This window comes from Drosophila arizonae, chromosome 3 (genome assembly GCF_054131065.1).
Source record: "Drosophila arizonae isolate 15081-1271.41 chromosome 3, UAZ_ARI_1.0, whole genome shotgun sequence".
Classification (NCBI taxonomy): Eukaryota; Metazoa; Arthropoda; class Insecta; order Diptera; family Drosophilidae; genus Drosophila; species Drosophila arizonae.
Genome location: NC_142923.1, coordinates 23819624 through 23835600, shown reverse-complemented (window position 1 = coordinate 23835600; position 15977 = coordinate 23819624). Strand labels below are relative to the sequence as shown.

At 37.2% G+C, this 15977-nt stretch overlaps 2 protein-coding genes across 2 annotated transcripts; one reads left to right on the top strand and one right to left on the bottom strand.

Moving 5' to 3' along the window:
* Positions 1-6967: 6967 nt before the first annotated feature.
* Positions 6968-8012, top strand: LOC108609711 (ribosomal RNA-processing protein 7 homolog A). Its single transcript, XM_018001435.2, has 2 exons — positions 6968-7125; positions 7190-8012. Exons 1-2 carry the CDS (start codon positions 7092-7094, stop codon positions 7963-7965), a joined length of 810 nt encoding a protein of 269 aa, XP_017856924.1. The 5' UTR covers positions 6968-7091; the 3' UTR covers positions 7966-8012.
* A 4137-nt stretch (positions 8013-12149) lies between these two features.
* Positions 12150-13146, bottom strand: LOC108609911 (uncharacterized). Its single transcript, XM_018001688.2, has 2 exons — positions 12726-13146; positions 12150-12654 (listed from the first exon to the last, which is right to left on the bottom strand). Exons 1-2 carry the CDS (start codon positions 13071-13073, stop codon positions 12199-12201), a joined length of 804 nt encoding a protein of 267 aa, XP_017857177.1. The 5' UTR covers positions 13074-13146; the 3' UTR covers positions 12150-12198.
* Between the last annotated feature and the right edge of the window lie 2831 nt (positions 13147-15977).

The following is a 15977-nucleotide window of genomic DNA, read 5'->3' as shown; positions in this document are numbered from 1 at the left end:
TTTGTGTGGAATCATAATATTTTTTGTTTGCTGCTGCCAGCTTAATCTCTGAAATGCATAAAAATGAAAACCCCCAAAAAGAAAATGTCCAAAAAATTGTTGTGCACATTATCTTGAGAGTTTTCATGCAGCTAGCACATTTTCTGTTGCTTTTGCATAAAATTACAGTTTTCTGTCCTTGCTGACAAGGAGCAAGACACATGATGGCCAAATAGTAGCAGAGATTACATGGACATGGGTGTTGCTTGTGGCTACTTGAAAGTAGATTATACCTAACACGCACAATGTCACGTCAATGAAGAAGGTCCAGGGAAGGTCCTAGCTAGCTAGCTAGCATGTCGCCATGGCTTGGGGCCATTCGCCTCGGTCGGCGTTAATCTTGCTCCAAACATCACATAAAGTTAAGCCACAGCAGTGAAATTTAAAGTCAACGAAATGAAGCATGAACAGAAATTTGTTTTAAAAAGATTTTGCCACCCTCAACCAAAACATTTTGCGACTTGGCCCAAGAATTTGCTGTGGCTGTGGCTGTGGCTGTTGCTGTCGCTGTCGCCTCTTGGTGCTCAAGTATTCCTCCGCAGAGCTTCAAGTTTCGCCCAGCTCAGCTCAAGTTAGCTCAGCTCAGTTTTTCCAATTCCCACTTGAATTTTGTCAATTGTTTTAGTTTTGTGTTTGAATTCAACGCTTGGCAATTCACTTGGCGACATTTTTCATTTATGGAGTTAAAAATTCATAGATGTTAATAGCTTTCTGTAGTAAGTTAGGTGCATATGTATATGCATATACAGAAAGCAAAAGGTCTTTGTCACTGCTTGCAAAGCCCTTTTAATTGCTTTCCCTTCAAGCATTTTCCATATAATCCCCGTTAATCCCTTGACATGCCTCTAACACCGTCGGCAAACAAATTAATCTTCTGATCAACTATCTAAACAAATTGGTCGCCTTCCACCTTCTCCCTTCTCTCTCTCCCCTACTAACTGTTTCATTCCATTCATCAGTCAAAACTTGGGCGAATTTTCAAATCGCTCTCGGGCATTTGCCAGCCACAAAACACAAACTTCGAGCTGGTGAGCCCGGCAACCCCATTTAGATCAAGTTACGACGCCTCAAAGTAGGCAACTTCATTCAAACAAAACGCAAGCGAAATCCTTGCAGTTAGGCAGCAATAAATTTTTGTCCATGTCTAAAGTTTAACTGGAGGACCAAAAAAAAAAAAGAAAGTACCAGAGAGAATACCAAAAAAGAAAAAAAAGGGAGGAAAAGGAAGAAAGGAAACCATTTTGTGTCTATCAGGACGTCTAATCTGCAGTCCGTGCAGCAAAGGCAAGCTCTGAAACTGAATAACTGAACCCATCCGAGCAACTTACCACGTGCAATAAATTCCAAGGCGCAATCTCTGCACTATTTGTGGTGTGCCTCAAGACTTTGCCAATCCAGCTGGGTCAAAGGTGGGCAAGTGGTGGCCCTGGCAAACGGGTATGAGCACGCCATTCTATGGAGGGGAGAGAAAGTTACACTCGCTGCTAAACATGCGCCGCGTACGTGATCTGATAGGGAATTAAAGCCGGCACAAACATGTGTAAGGTTGCCCAAATCGCGTCGCATTCGTTTGAGCCCCAAACCACAAAAACACACAGACACACACACACACACACAGTCACACACAGCCATACAGAGTAGAGCTGTGTTGTATTGTTCAGAATAAGTTCCATTGTCATTAAAATGAACTACTCTGCACATGTTAAGCGTAAATTGAAGGAAAGCACTCAATTAGCTATGAATAATGTTTTCCAATCAGAAAGACCATTCGTTATGTTCAAGTTGTTCAGCTGAGCGAACTATTTCGATCATGAACTTGACTGAGCATTGTTATCGAACAAGTGAGTAATTGAGCAGTGAGCGATGTTCGTATAAATCGGAATACTCGGAACTGCACGATTGAACTTATTATTATCAAATTGAACTAGAATTCCCAGCTCTAAATTTCGCAAAGTCACACACACACATACATATATACACACCGACATACGCACGCATGCCTTTCTACACATCCGCCCCGTTGGCAGTTTCCGTTGCGGTTTTAGCAGCACTGTCTGCACACACACAGTTTGACAGCCAAGTTCTTGGTTCTTGCGCTAATTTACTTTAAATTGGTTTTTACGGCACTCGCTGCTTATATCCGTGATAAATGACTAAAGGGCGTATGCCCTGCCACACGCCCCCATTCCGAAAAAAAGCAAAAATTGCCCTTGCTATCGCTAATGGCATCTGTAGCTTATTGTAGTATTTTGCCCACCCTCTCCCCCTGCAAGTAGCTTAATAAATTGGTAAATAAAAATTAATGCAGCATAAATTACAAATCGCCAATTCACAAAAGTTGACGACGTTGCGCGCGCTCTTCACGAATTTTCCTTTTTGCAGCCATAATTAATGAGCAAAGTTTTTAACCTTTTGTGTGCAAGTTTCGCAAACGAAGTCCGAGCTTGAAAAGTATTGTCCACACAATATCCGGCTGGGCCCCTATTGGCTGCTTATCGCCATCTCGATTGGAAGGGGGGGCGTGGCATGTCAACTAATGAGAGGCGAAAAGCTGTTGTTTTTTGTTGTTGTTGTTGCTGTTGTTGTACTATTTCCTCCTTTGTGCTGTTCGTTAGGGGGCATAATTAATGAAAGCAGCAGCGCCTAGTCAAAGTGTTTGGCCGATTAATCAGCAAAGCTATGGCAGCTATAAGGCTCAACCAACATGGGATTATTGTTTGTTTGCTGTCTCTCTCTCTCTCTCTCTGGCTCTCTGCGCGGTCGGACTATCAAATCCCATTGACTTGCTGCCGCTCACGTTCAAATGGTTACGAATTCGTAATTTTGTTTATACGCAATTTGCTGGCATTCAAATGAGCCAAATGAATTGACCAAACGTGATTTATATTTATGCGTGCCGTATTCTAATAAAGTTGACCGAAATTATGTATTTTCGTATGGGGCAATTATGCAGGGGCGAAAGAATAACAGTGATAACAATGAACGAAAATTATTTGGTGACCTGACTTATAGTGAGTTATTATTGGAAATAGAATCAGCCATAGACCCCATATGCTAAAATTAAATAGTTGGTGGGGTCAAAAGCTCAAACCATTCCAAATTAACTTTGAATATTCTTAGCAAAACGTGAAATGTTGTTATTGAACGAAAGATTTTACAATAAAATGTGCGAACGTATGCAATTAAATTCAGCTCTATAAAATATAATGATTTTTCTTAATATATTTCGAAAGTTTAACGCGCATTAATATTTAAATATTTGTTTATACTTAGCTAAATTTCTTTCTAGCTCTCTTCAATTTAACCCTCCCTTTTCCTGTCTCTATCTATCTCTCACTCTCTATCTCTCTCTCCATCTATCTCTCACTCTCTATCTCTCTCTCTTTCTATATCTCCTGCTCACTCTTTTTCTGTCTCTCTCTATTTGTGTTTGGTTCTCTCTCTTTTACTTTTTTTTTTCCTTTCAATTTATCTTCTTCTACCTCTATCTATCTTCCTGTCTTCATATATCTCTTTATTCATCTCTTTCTCTCTCCTTTCTTCCCTCTCACTACCATTTTCTCTCTTCAATTTTCTCCTTTCAGTCAGGCAAATATTAAGACCTCTAATAATAATGTATATTCTGTTCATATATCTATCTCACTCTCCTTTCATTATACACTCAAACCCAAAGAATATGCAGTACTCTTTAATTACCAATACCTCTCTATGCGATACTCATAAAAAATACTACTTCTACTAAAATAATTATCAATTAAAAGTTCATCAACTGAAATCTGATCCAATCAAGTTGAATAATAATATATTTCATCATTTTCATCAAAACTGATTGAACAATCAATTTTGCACAATTTGCAATAATTTATTTTTGTTTTTGAAAATGTTGTCAAGAGACAGGCAACATTCGTGGGAGCTAAATAAATTTGTTGCACGTGACGCGCCTTAAATGGCCACAGCCATGGATTTCCAAAAAGTGGCAGCAAATGCTTTTTGACCTGGTCAAAATGCACTGAAAATATATATTCATGTGTGTGGATGTGTGTGAGACTGTGTGTGTGTGTGTGTGTGTGTGTTGTTGATACGCTTGTGGCACAAATTGCGTGCCACAAATGGACGCACATAAATCATGCGTGCAGCAACTTTTTACGCACAATTGGCTAAATTCTAAAGCTGCGATACCAACGCAACACAGGTAAGCACTCTCGCACAGGTATTGAAAGTTGTGTTATGGGGACTTGGCCATGGCCGGAAACATTTCAAATGCTTTAAATCAGTGCGAAAAGAGAGCAAAAATAGCAAGGGAAAAACTCTATTGGCTAAAATATTTTACGATTTCATTAGACTCTGAAATAAAAACAATCGTAAATTTAATTAGAATTTAAGATGAAGAATTATATCACTAATTGCTAGCACGTAAATCTCTTGCTTTTCTTTCCAAAATTTATTTTAATTCATAATTTGCTGTGGCAAATCTTCAGCTAAGCGAATATTTTTAATGAATTTGCAACTTGAAAAGTTCTTTTTGATTATAACACCCGCTCGACGGAGAACACGTAAGAACTTTTGCAGTCTTGCATGACTGACTGAGGTATACTCGTTCAATGTGTCGGAGTATGCTACACTTTAGGTTTATGGGCGGGAATTAATGAAAATGTAAAAATGTAAACTAATAATTTAAAAAAATATAACAAGAATATATCTAATAAAATAATTAATAACCAAAAATGATTACACAAATATAAAAATCGAAATATATATCTATTAAAATTAAAAAGTTATAAATAAAATAAAAATGTAAAAAAATATAACAAAAATATATCCAAATAAATAAAATAATTAATAATCAAAAACGATTACACAAATATAAAAATCGAAATATATATCTATTAAAATCAAATATTTATAAATAAAATAAAAATAATTTATTTGATTAAGCAATAAATTTGATGGGAGTTACATTTGCATTAAAAATCTCGGCGTTTTCCAACAAAAGACCAAAACAAAATAAAAGATAAGGTAAACGTTTTTTTCAATTAAACGCTTTAAAAAAACAAAAAAATCGTTTTTATTATTATTATTGAAAGTGGAGAGCCTGAACATAAATTTGATACTTTTACAACACATTTTATTTAATTAATTGAGTGCCAAATAAATGGTAAATGCTGAATAGCCCTACCCCTAAAAAATCAATTGTCTTTAATCAGTGAGTCAAAGGAGTTGCATGAACACATGCTCAACATGTTTACCACAAATATGCCCTCAACCACTGACCGAGCGAGCATGGAAAAGATGCGCACATTTGTTTTAATGTGTGAGATACTTGAAAGTTCATCAAAATGCTTTTAATACGGACTTTGGGGTGGTCTTTGCCGTATGGGGGGAGGAAGCGCGCGGAGCTTGTGAGCCGCCCTTTGGCCCCATTCGACAGGCGACGGCGAGGCAGACACTAATTAGTCAAGGATTTTTGTTAGCATGAAATGCTCAACCCTCAATAAAAAATGTTGAGCACGTGCCATGTGCTATTTAAAATATTCAAAACATTATTTTTCAGTTTTTTTTCTTTTTTTATTGCGGCGTATTTTAATGTTTGAAATTATGCGCACGTAGACAAAAAAAAAACGAAATCCTGTTTATAATGCCGACTTTTTAATGGGCTTGTAAGCTTGAGCGAAATATTATTGAGAGTATTTTTTTGTACATGTTTAAAGCTAATCAGTCAATTTTAATATTTATAATATATCTATTTGTATTTATGTATTATATATATGCATATATATTATATAGATTAAATTATATATGCACATTGCATTTGTCATGCGTTCATATTCATTTGCACATTTAATTACACTTGAGACTAGCACAAAATCAAACCACATGCAAATTGCAATATTCAATCAGCCAGCCAGCTAGCCAGGTGGTCCCCAACGAGACAGAGTCAGTCTGTAGATTACCTGTGAGTGTGTGTGTGTGTGTGTGTTTATCAGTGTGTGTGCTTTGGCCAAAACAGTGCTACAATTGCCAGTGCAATTAGTACAAGGAATTCTGATTAATGAATACTAAAATATGCATGAGCTGTCCGAAAAAGATTTTAAACAGTACAAAGCATATAACGGATTATGGCTCTTTAGATTACATGCCAAATGTGGTTAAAAATTGTCGTAAATATGCTTAAAACAGATATAATGATGTTGTTGCTGTTGTTGCTGTTGGATAACAACAACAAAAAATGCACATTCAATTAATTAGCATCTATTCACAGGACACAGGACACGACACGAACCAAACGTGCATGACAAACTTCCGCTCTTCGGTTCGGTTAAATCAACGCAGTTGTGTGGCCAATGGGCGTGGCTTAGCATAGCTTCTGCTTTTGGAGGCAGGGATTGGGCAGCGTTTGGTTTGCTGCATTTGTGGCCTGTGTGCAGTTTTGTTTTTCGGACCATTTCACGGGCGCATACATATAAACACAAGTGGAGCGCACACACACACACACATATACAGTCACTCACACACATGGGGTGAAGCCGGACAGCATTGGAAAACAAATTTTTGTACGTAACGAAAATACGTGCAAAGTTTACAGAAAACAATTTAGCTGTGGCTGTGCCGCTTCCGTTGCAGCTTCTGCTGAGGTTGTTTAATTATTTGCCATTCTGGATGAGAGCAAAAGTTTTGCTTAGCTTTGGATTTGAGTAAATTCTGCCACCTAATGTGATTTGTTAAATTTGTTTTGTAAGCAAGAGTGAGATAGAGAGAGAGCGAGAAAATTGAATTCTTTATTAAATAGTAAAAGTGGAGTTAATTTTGTGAACTGCAGCACTTTATACTTATGTTAAATATTATTGCTTTAAGTCTGATTTTCAAATTACGCGCTCAGTTTTGTAGAGCGTTGCCACTTCTTGGAAAATGTAATGTGTGCACAGGGCTGACAGCTGTTTTCACGTGAAGTTGGCTGCACTGTCTAAAACAGCTGTAAACAACATATTTCATGAATTTAAACAAAACGTGTTTACAGCAACATTAAACGTTAAATATCAACTAAAATTAAAACAATGGTAGACTTGACTGAAATAGAAGGTTATAGAGGTAAGTTTAAATTGAATAATGTTAAATATATATTTGTATAATATTATAAATACCCTCAACACAGTTGTGCCGCTGCGTATGACGCCGGATGCGAAGCACTGTCACAGCATTTACATGCGGGAACATTTCATACGTCTAATGGATCCTAATAAACCCAAGGGTCGCACATTATTTCTGCTCAACGTTCCGCCCTATGTAACAGAAGCCAGCCTGCAAACATTTTTCAAGAGCAAAGGCAAGGTGGAGAGCGTTTTGTTTGCCGAGAAACCGGGACGGGACGAGACAGAGCACTGGTATGAGGGATTGGATGTGCCCTTCTCAAATGTAGAGGCTCCCTTTAAGTTCAAGGTGGCCTACGTTGTCTTCGAAAAGAGCACCAGCATTGGCCGAGCTCTGGTCATCGAGAGCATCGATTTGTTCAACAGCAGTGGTGAATGTTTGATCAAAACAGGCATGGAGCTCTGGCACGACAACTACGTCAATAAGTACATATTAGATGCGGAGAAGACGCAACGCCAAATCGATGCCTATATGGCTAAATATGATAAGAGGGAGCGTGCCGCACTGGCAGCAGCCAAAACCAGCGAAGCCGATCCCGATGGCTGGGTTACAGTGGGCAAGGATGGACGCAATGCGGGCTTTGAGCAAAAGGAATCGGTTGTTGGACGCATTGAACGTAAAATGGAAAAGGATAAGAAAACCAAGGAACTGAAGAACTTTTATACATTTCAAATACGTGAAAGCAAAATGCAAAATATTGTTGAACTACGTAAGAAATATGAAGAGGATAAGCAAAAAATTGAGTTGCTGAAGAAATCGAGACGGTTCAGGCCGTTTTAGCATAATTTAGTTAAGAGTCGAATAAAACAAAAATATATATATATTAATACATTTGGCTTTTAAGTTCTTTAGCCGTAAGAAGTTATGGTGGAGAGGAAAGCTAAGCGGGTGAAGTGAAGGTAATTTGAGTCAAATATTAACTGTCACTTTCACAAGATGACTTTAGGTCCTCAATCATAAATATAGTTGTTTCTTTGTTGTAATACTATGATAAAATCAAGAAATATTTGTATACAAAATACCGTGCCTCAATACTAATGGACCTCAAGTGCATCTAGTTTAGATTCAAAAGGTCCAAAAACTCTAACTTCAGTTAGTCTAGTTTGATATTATGGTTATTAAATACTTCTTGTGTCTGGGGTTAAATCCTGAAACTCCGTAACTTAATAATCCGACTTGACAGCTCAAGGCCTGTCAAATGTATTCGAAAATTAATAGTTCCGGATTTCACAGCTTTATCATATTTACACAAAATTCTTACAGGACGGCTTCGATGAGCATATATACATAATGTAATTAAGTTGAATCGTTGCATATAGTTGTATAGTATGCATATAGTTAACACGTCGACATAATCCAAATTTCTGGTCCTTTTCTAGCCACACCTTAAAAGTTTTATCGGTTATAACAGAAATTCTAATCTCTAATCTGTTATACTCGATAAAACATTTCCTGCTCGCCAACGAGTATCCTTTCAAAGCACCGAATTCCTACAATAAATTCTTTTCCTTTTGGGATATATGTATATTTATAAATGACAGCTAGATATTTGTATCTGTGAGAGGTTGATTTGAAGATGGACTTATGGATGTATGAGAGCTGTTATCGCTCTCCTTATGTGCTTACTGTACATTTGTTGAATAAAAAATTGATGAAATTGAAACACAAGACAGGCGGAAATGAAAAAAACGAAAAAGCCGAAAATAGTTTCCAATAGATGAAGAATAACCAATTAAATAAAAAATACAGTCGAGAAGCACATGAAACCATAATTAATTTTTAATTATAAAGAAGAAAGATTAAATAATATAAATATATAATGCTTATTTATTTATTTATTAATAAGCTACAATTAATATAAATTAATAAAAATTATCTCTAACTAAGACTAAGCAGTTGCAGTAGGGCCTTCGGCTGGATAATTTTTTTATATCTTCGCTATTTCTCTTAACACTTGCCATTTAAATTAATTTTATTTATTAAATTATGTATTATTTTTTATGGGTATATTTTTAATATATTTCAATTTTATTTAATTTTGTTTAAATGATAGATATGTTTAAAATCAAATTTTATAAATTAAAATAATCTTTTGTAAAATTCAATTTGCCTAGGGTCAAGAAGTTCTAGCCACGTACCATTGGGCGGCACAATCATCTAAGTTTTTAAGAACTTTAACCCACTCATAACATCCATAGATTACATATAAATAACTATATATAATTCGCATAACAAAAACTCGATTTAGCAAGCAATAATATGTGAGGAGCTGAAGGCGAATTGTTCGGCGCATGTTTTGCAGCCAGAGCCAGAGACAGAGACAGAGCCAGAACCAGAGTTGGATATGAGTTGCATGACATGAGCGACCGTTGGCCAAAATCCTCATAAATTTATGGCATTGACACTTTGCCGCGACTAAATCCTGGCCCGACCTGCCATAATTTCGCCGCATGGCCATAACTTATAAAAGCCACGCCGCTCCACGCCGAAGTTGGCCATAAAAGCGAATAAAAAGCAAACAAAACACTCGAAGAAAAGCAGCAAAAGATGAGGAAGAAGAAGATGATGAAGCAGCAGCAGCCGCAGCACTGCGCTTATTGTGTGATAATCGCATATGGTTTATGTTAATTTGAGAAATGATAAAAATATTTCGCTTATCAATTTTAATCATCATAATCGTCGCGTTGCTATCGTCGAGCCAGTCACAGTAAAACAACAACAACAACAAAATCAGACAACCGAGTTTGAGCACAGCACGCGATCCGGATTCATTGCAGAGGCTGTGGCTCTGGCTGAGGCTCCGCCATGTGGCTGCTGTGCCCCCAGAGAGCGCAGTGCATCCAGGCTTAATGTGGCGCGCGTAAATTTTCGTATCCCAGCCATCTAGCAAAAAGCGGGGAAACCTGAGAGTCTGGCCGAGAAGTGAAATACAAACGAGGTACGCGTTGGATAACGCGCAGCATCAAGATGGTTATTGTTGTTACTGTTGTTGTTGTTTCTGTTGTTGCTGTTGTTATTGTTGCATGCTTGTCATTGGCTGTGGGCCTGGCCTACTGTGGAGCCTAAAGACAGCAACACATTCATAATTTCTTCCGATTTGTATCGTTTATTTGTATATTTTTTTTTTTTTTTTTAACATTTTAAATTGATTAAAATGCGATAAATCATAATGCGTCCAGCGTCCACGCACACTCGGGGCACTTGGTTATCGGTTCGAGCTCATCGACTGTGCGTCTGCAACTGCGATCGGGTGATGGAACGATTTATGAGCCTTGAACATAATAAAGTGTTAACGGAACGAGTTATTAAGGTAATCTGAATGCGCATAAGTTAATAAAAGCTCGTTGCACTCTCCATACGATTTGCATTGGAGCCGAGCAGCTCAGCTTAGCTCGACTGAGACTGCGACTGAGACTGCGACTGAGACTGAGACTGTGTTCGATCTCAGCTCGAGTTGAGTTGCGTCTAAGGTTGCATAGAGGTTGCCCCGCCGTTGTGGAGACACACACACAAGATGTCGAAAAATATAACATAAAACGACCACACGTACGTCTCCCATGCCGCTCAGCAGGACGCCGGACCCGATCAGCCTCAGATCAGACGTTGGAGGCAGAGAGGAAGAGCAGCAACAGCAACGGCAACAACAACAACAACAAGACACAAACGCCGTGTCTTGTGAGCAGAACAATCAATAAATTTGAACACGTGAGCGGGACGCGAATGCAGACGGCAACAACAACAATAACAACAACAACAATAACAACAACATTAGCAACAACAACGAGTACAACGCGATAAGTGATCGCCGTGTCGACTGATTGCCCACAAGCAACAACAACAGCAACAAAAATTCATATTTTTTGCAGAGCAATTATGGACGGGGGTTAAGGGGAGTGCTCCATGGAACAGGAAGTTATTAGTTGCCATGAATAGTTTCGACTCTAATTTGATGAATATTAGGCTAGATTTAAGAGAAAATGGATTGCTGTTAAAAGTAAAGGTAAATGTGCTTTAATATAGAAATGGTATATTAGAGTTTTGGGCGATTAAAGAGGTAAAAATACATTAAAATTTATAGATCTGCGACTCTCATTGTAAAAAATAGTTATGATTTAAAACAAATCTTAAATCTTAAAATAAATGCCGCTCTAGCCACTTGGCACGCCTCCAATGAGCTCATAAGAATTCTGTAATGACTGTATAAGCTACCGCCTTAAGGCATTTGCCACACCTCTAAATTAGTCATTTCATTTTTAGCTACAAAGCTACAAGTGTATTGAAATAGATCAATATCTAAGAAAATGCCAGTCCATAATTAAGGCTAAAAGAAAATGTTTTATATGATAATATATATTCTACAATAACATACATTAAATGTATATTTGAATTAATTGGTTATTTCTCCTGTAACGTGCATTTACTTTATATTATCAACTTTAATATATATTTGTTTATATTTATCATATTTCTTAATTAAGAAAAAGCTTTTTTAACATTTTTGTTTTCATATTAATTTCATTGAATATTTAAGTTTTATTACTAATAATCTTTATTGTTTGGGAAAGTTTCAAAAGCCATGGTTGTCAATTATTAAATTTTATGTGAAAAATGATGGTTCGATATCAAATTTGGAAATTTCAGTTTTGAAAGTGTGTTAATAAGGCGCGTCTAAACTAAACGGAAACTGACTGCAGAGCTTTCAAAGAGTAATAAACTTTTAAGTTGAATAAGAAACGATATATATTTCAGCTATATAATACTTAAACTATTGAAGTGAATACCAAATATATCAACTCTAATAAATGATTAATGAGCAAAAAAATAAAAAGTATAGGAGAGAGGCAACAAACAAAAGTAACGTAACCATATTCAAATCCTCATACCCCTACGCAGCACCAAAAAGTAGACTATGCCAAAAGTCAATGACAAATGCTTGACTCAATACCACAAGCAATTAGTCAATAGAGTTTATTATTATATGCAAGGTGGACTTTGATTTTGCTACTTGGCAACTCAATAACAATCGCCAAAATTCAACCAATTGCTCGTGTCGCCATCGTCCATTGTGATTGGGGATCTGCGTGCCGTTGATGGGCCGTACAGATTGTAACGCCTCGAGCCGGCGATTACCTCACGATAACGACGCACCGGAGTGCGAGCCATGTGCAGCTCCATTAGGTCCCATTCGTTGATGTCCTGAAAGACCGAGCGAATCATGTGCATGCGACCCAATAGCTCCGTCTCCCGCAAGCCCTCGTATTTGCGGCCCGTTCGTGAGCGGAATGCCTTGTAGACTTCACTCTGTTTCTTCGTCTCTGTCGCCGTCTGCAGCTCCTTGCGATAGAGTGCTCGTATGCCCCTTCCCAGGTGACGTATGTGCTCAAAGTCGCGTATATTAAGCGCCACCAGGGCAATGGCATCCAGATTGAGCAACTTGTGTCCATCGATATAGTTCTCCCTGAAGGTTTCCTATCGAATTCACTCAAAATGCCGTTTGTAAGATTGTAAAACTGAATGACAGATCCCTGCCCCCAACCCACCTCGTATTCCGGATAGCCAAAATCGCGCAGCCATTGGGCAACATCATTGATGCTCCACTTGAACACCTCGGTGCGTGCCTGGGCATCCACGACAGCGGCACACAGACTGAACAGCGAATCGGGCGTGGCTCGAAACGAGAGCGGCACATCATGCTTATCGTACTCCACATCCGGGTACATATAGTCCGGATAACGAAAGCTAAAATCCTGCTCATCTTCGCCATCCGGCAGTTCACTGATGCTGAGACTTTGTGTGTCCAAATGGCGACGCAATTTCGGCGTTGAGATTGCCGACGCGCATGTGGAGGACGACATAGACGACGATGACGATGAGGACAACGACTCCATTCGAGCGGATGACACGTACTGTGTCCTACCTAACCCAAATACAGTTGCCCCAAGTCAATTTGATTGCGGTTTTGCATACCCCAAGTGTATCCAGTTCGTGTTTGTTTACATTGCTTGGTTGCGTTTGTCTATACTCTAAGGCGGAGGGCATATCTACTATATTGGACGTATTGTGACGCTTAAAACAATAAATATTTGTGTTGTATGTGTAAATATCAAAATAATTGCTTTTCTTTCTGTTGCAAATTAGGATTAGATTTTTATATTTCTTAAAGAATTATATAAGATATATATTAATTATATATATATTAATTATATTAAAGTAATTTTTAAATGAGAATGGTTTATAGTAAAATACTAAATTAAGGTTTATATATAATTAGTTATTAATATTTTTATACCCTGAACCCATTTTCAATGGGAAATCAGGGTATAATGGTTTTGTTGAAATGTATGTAACAGGCAGAAGGAGGCGTGGCATACCCCACAAAGTATATATATTCTTGATCAGGGCGACGAGCTGAGTCGATTTGGCCCTGTCCGTCTGTCTGTCTGTCCGTCTGTCCGTCTGTCCGTCTGTCCGTCCGTCCGTCTGTCCGTCTGTCCGTCTGTCCGTCTGTCCGTATGTTTGAACGCGTCGATTTCCGAAGATATAAGAGCTAGAGACTTGATTTTTTTTTTTAAATGACCGTATATACAGCGCGGACGTCGAGTTTGCTTTTAAAATTCGAAAAATCATCCCGTTATGTTTTTATCGACTAAAAACATTCAAGTTCAAATCAGATGCCTCTATATCTAATTGTGAATGATTTTTCTTTTTTTAAATTTCTCAAATATTCAATATAATATGTAGATCATATGCTGAAAGTTTCATTAAATTCCGTTCAGTCAAAAATTAATAAAAAATAATCAAATATTTGGCCAATTAACAAACGCACGTGCAGCAGCTACAACAAAAACATTCGTTGAATCACATCAGCTGTTAGTTTCGTTTAGTTTTGGTAGATGGCGCTGCAGCAGTGAATCTATTTGAGTTTTGCCAGCGCCACTAGCAGGAGTGGGGTGGCCTAGTGTGTTAGCTGCATGACGCTCGATCGAGAAGTCGCGGTTCGAATCCCGATCGATGCGGCTGATGTTAATTTTTTTTAATTGTTTCAAAATATTTTTATATTTTCATAAATGAGTTTTCACCGAAATTGAAATTTTAACTATACTTTATGTGCGTTTTTAATAGTTTGGTTATTCTAGCAGATTCTTAGAGTCACATCAGCAGTTAGTTTCGTTTAGTTTTGGTAGATGGCGCTGCAGCAGTGAATCTATTAAAGTTTTGCCAGCGCCACTAGCAGGAGTGAGGTGGCCTAGTGTGTTAGCTGCATGACGCTCGATTGAGAAGTCCGCGGTTCGAATCCCGATCGATGCAACTGATGATATTTTTTTTAATTGTTTCAAAATATTTTTATATTTTATTAAATGAGTTTGGTATTTTATTTATATTTTTAAATACATCGAAATTGAAATTTCAGCCATACTAAATGGGCATTTTTATTTGTTGGGTTCAGGGTAGTATCTAGTCGAGCACTCTCGACTAGAGTTTCCTTACTTGTTATAAATATAATATAATAAAAATAATATAATAATACTGAACAAGAAAAAACCATTTATAATTTTATATTAAAAAATACACAATAAAATTTTTAATTTTCAAATAAAAATATTAAATGCATTAATTTAACTATTAGCTAATATTCGAATTATAAAATATATATTTATTAAAAACTCTAATTATAAAGACTAAATAAAATGTTACATTTGACGAACAATATTAACACTGCACCATTAGAATATTCGTAAAATATAAAATAAAAACAAACTTAATAAATTGAGTTGCATTCCTTTTTTTTTTCAAATATTTTACAATAATTTTTTTTTTTAATATTTAAATAAAAGTCCATCGATTTGTGTTTTCTATTATATTATATTATAATTTAACATTTCAAATAAATAAAATAATAAATATTTACACTACATACATATTCTTACAAATTTCATGAAATTTCTAAATAATAAATGAACAAATTAAAATTTATTTGTCTGAAATTTTTTTACTAAACTTATTTTAGCATTTGATTCTTTTTTAGAGAGGTCTTTAGCCGATCCCAAAGTATTCGACATTTGCTTTAGGGGTTGAAGTGTCCTTATTTAGTTTTCGTTTCCCGTGATTGCATTTGCATATTTGTTGTTTTCTTTTTCGGGGTCAATTGGGTGCTATGGGGGCGCTAAAGGGGCGGTACCGACACGCCAGGGAATCTGATTCAAATTCTGATTAACAAAACAAATTTCGCCTCACAGAAAACTAAACTTTCATATAATAATTTCTACCGATTTTAGGCAAAATATTCGGGCAGGTCACAAAAAGTTAACTTCGCCATTCTTTAATAGGTCACAAACATTTGTTGTTGTTGTTGTTGCTTTTGAGCGTGAACATGCAATGCATTTCAATAAAATTGCTATTGTCTGGGTCTATATAGACGATTTATGAGGGTCTATAGAATCCAGTGCGATTTATGAGTCGACAATTCGCTCGGCACCATTACCCACTTTATTAACAGGCATTCGCGCAAAGATCACTCAATTTCCGACAATTTGCATACATACGTACATACACATATATCTGGTATTCGTGCGCCCATAGGCTGGAAAGAGATAAAGCATTTGCCGGCGATAGCGTCTGTGGCTCCGCCCACTGGAATGGATCGTTCGCATTGGCCAACAGCTGCCATGCTGTCGCTCCATAAGTTGTAGGCGCTAGGGAACTCAGTGTGTGTGTGTGTATGTGTGTGTATGTGCATTGAGCACAGCAACATATGGAGAAATCGGTAAACAAATCTCAATACCGATCAACGA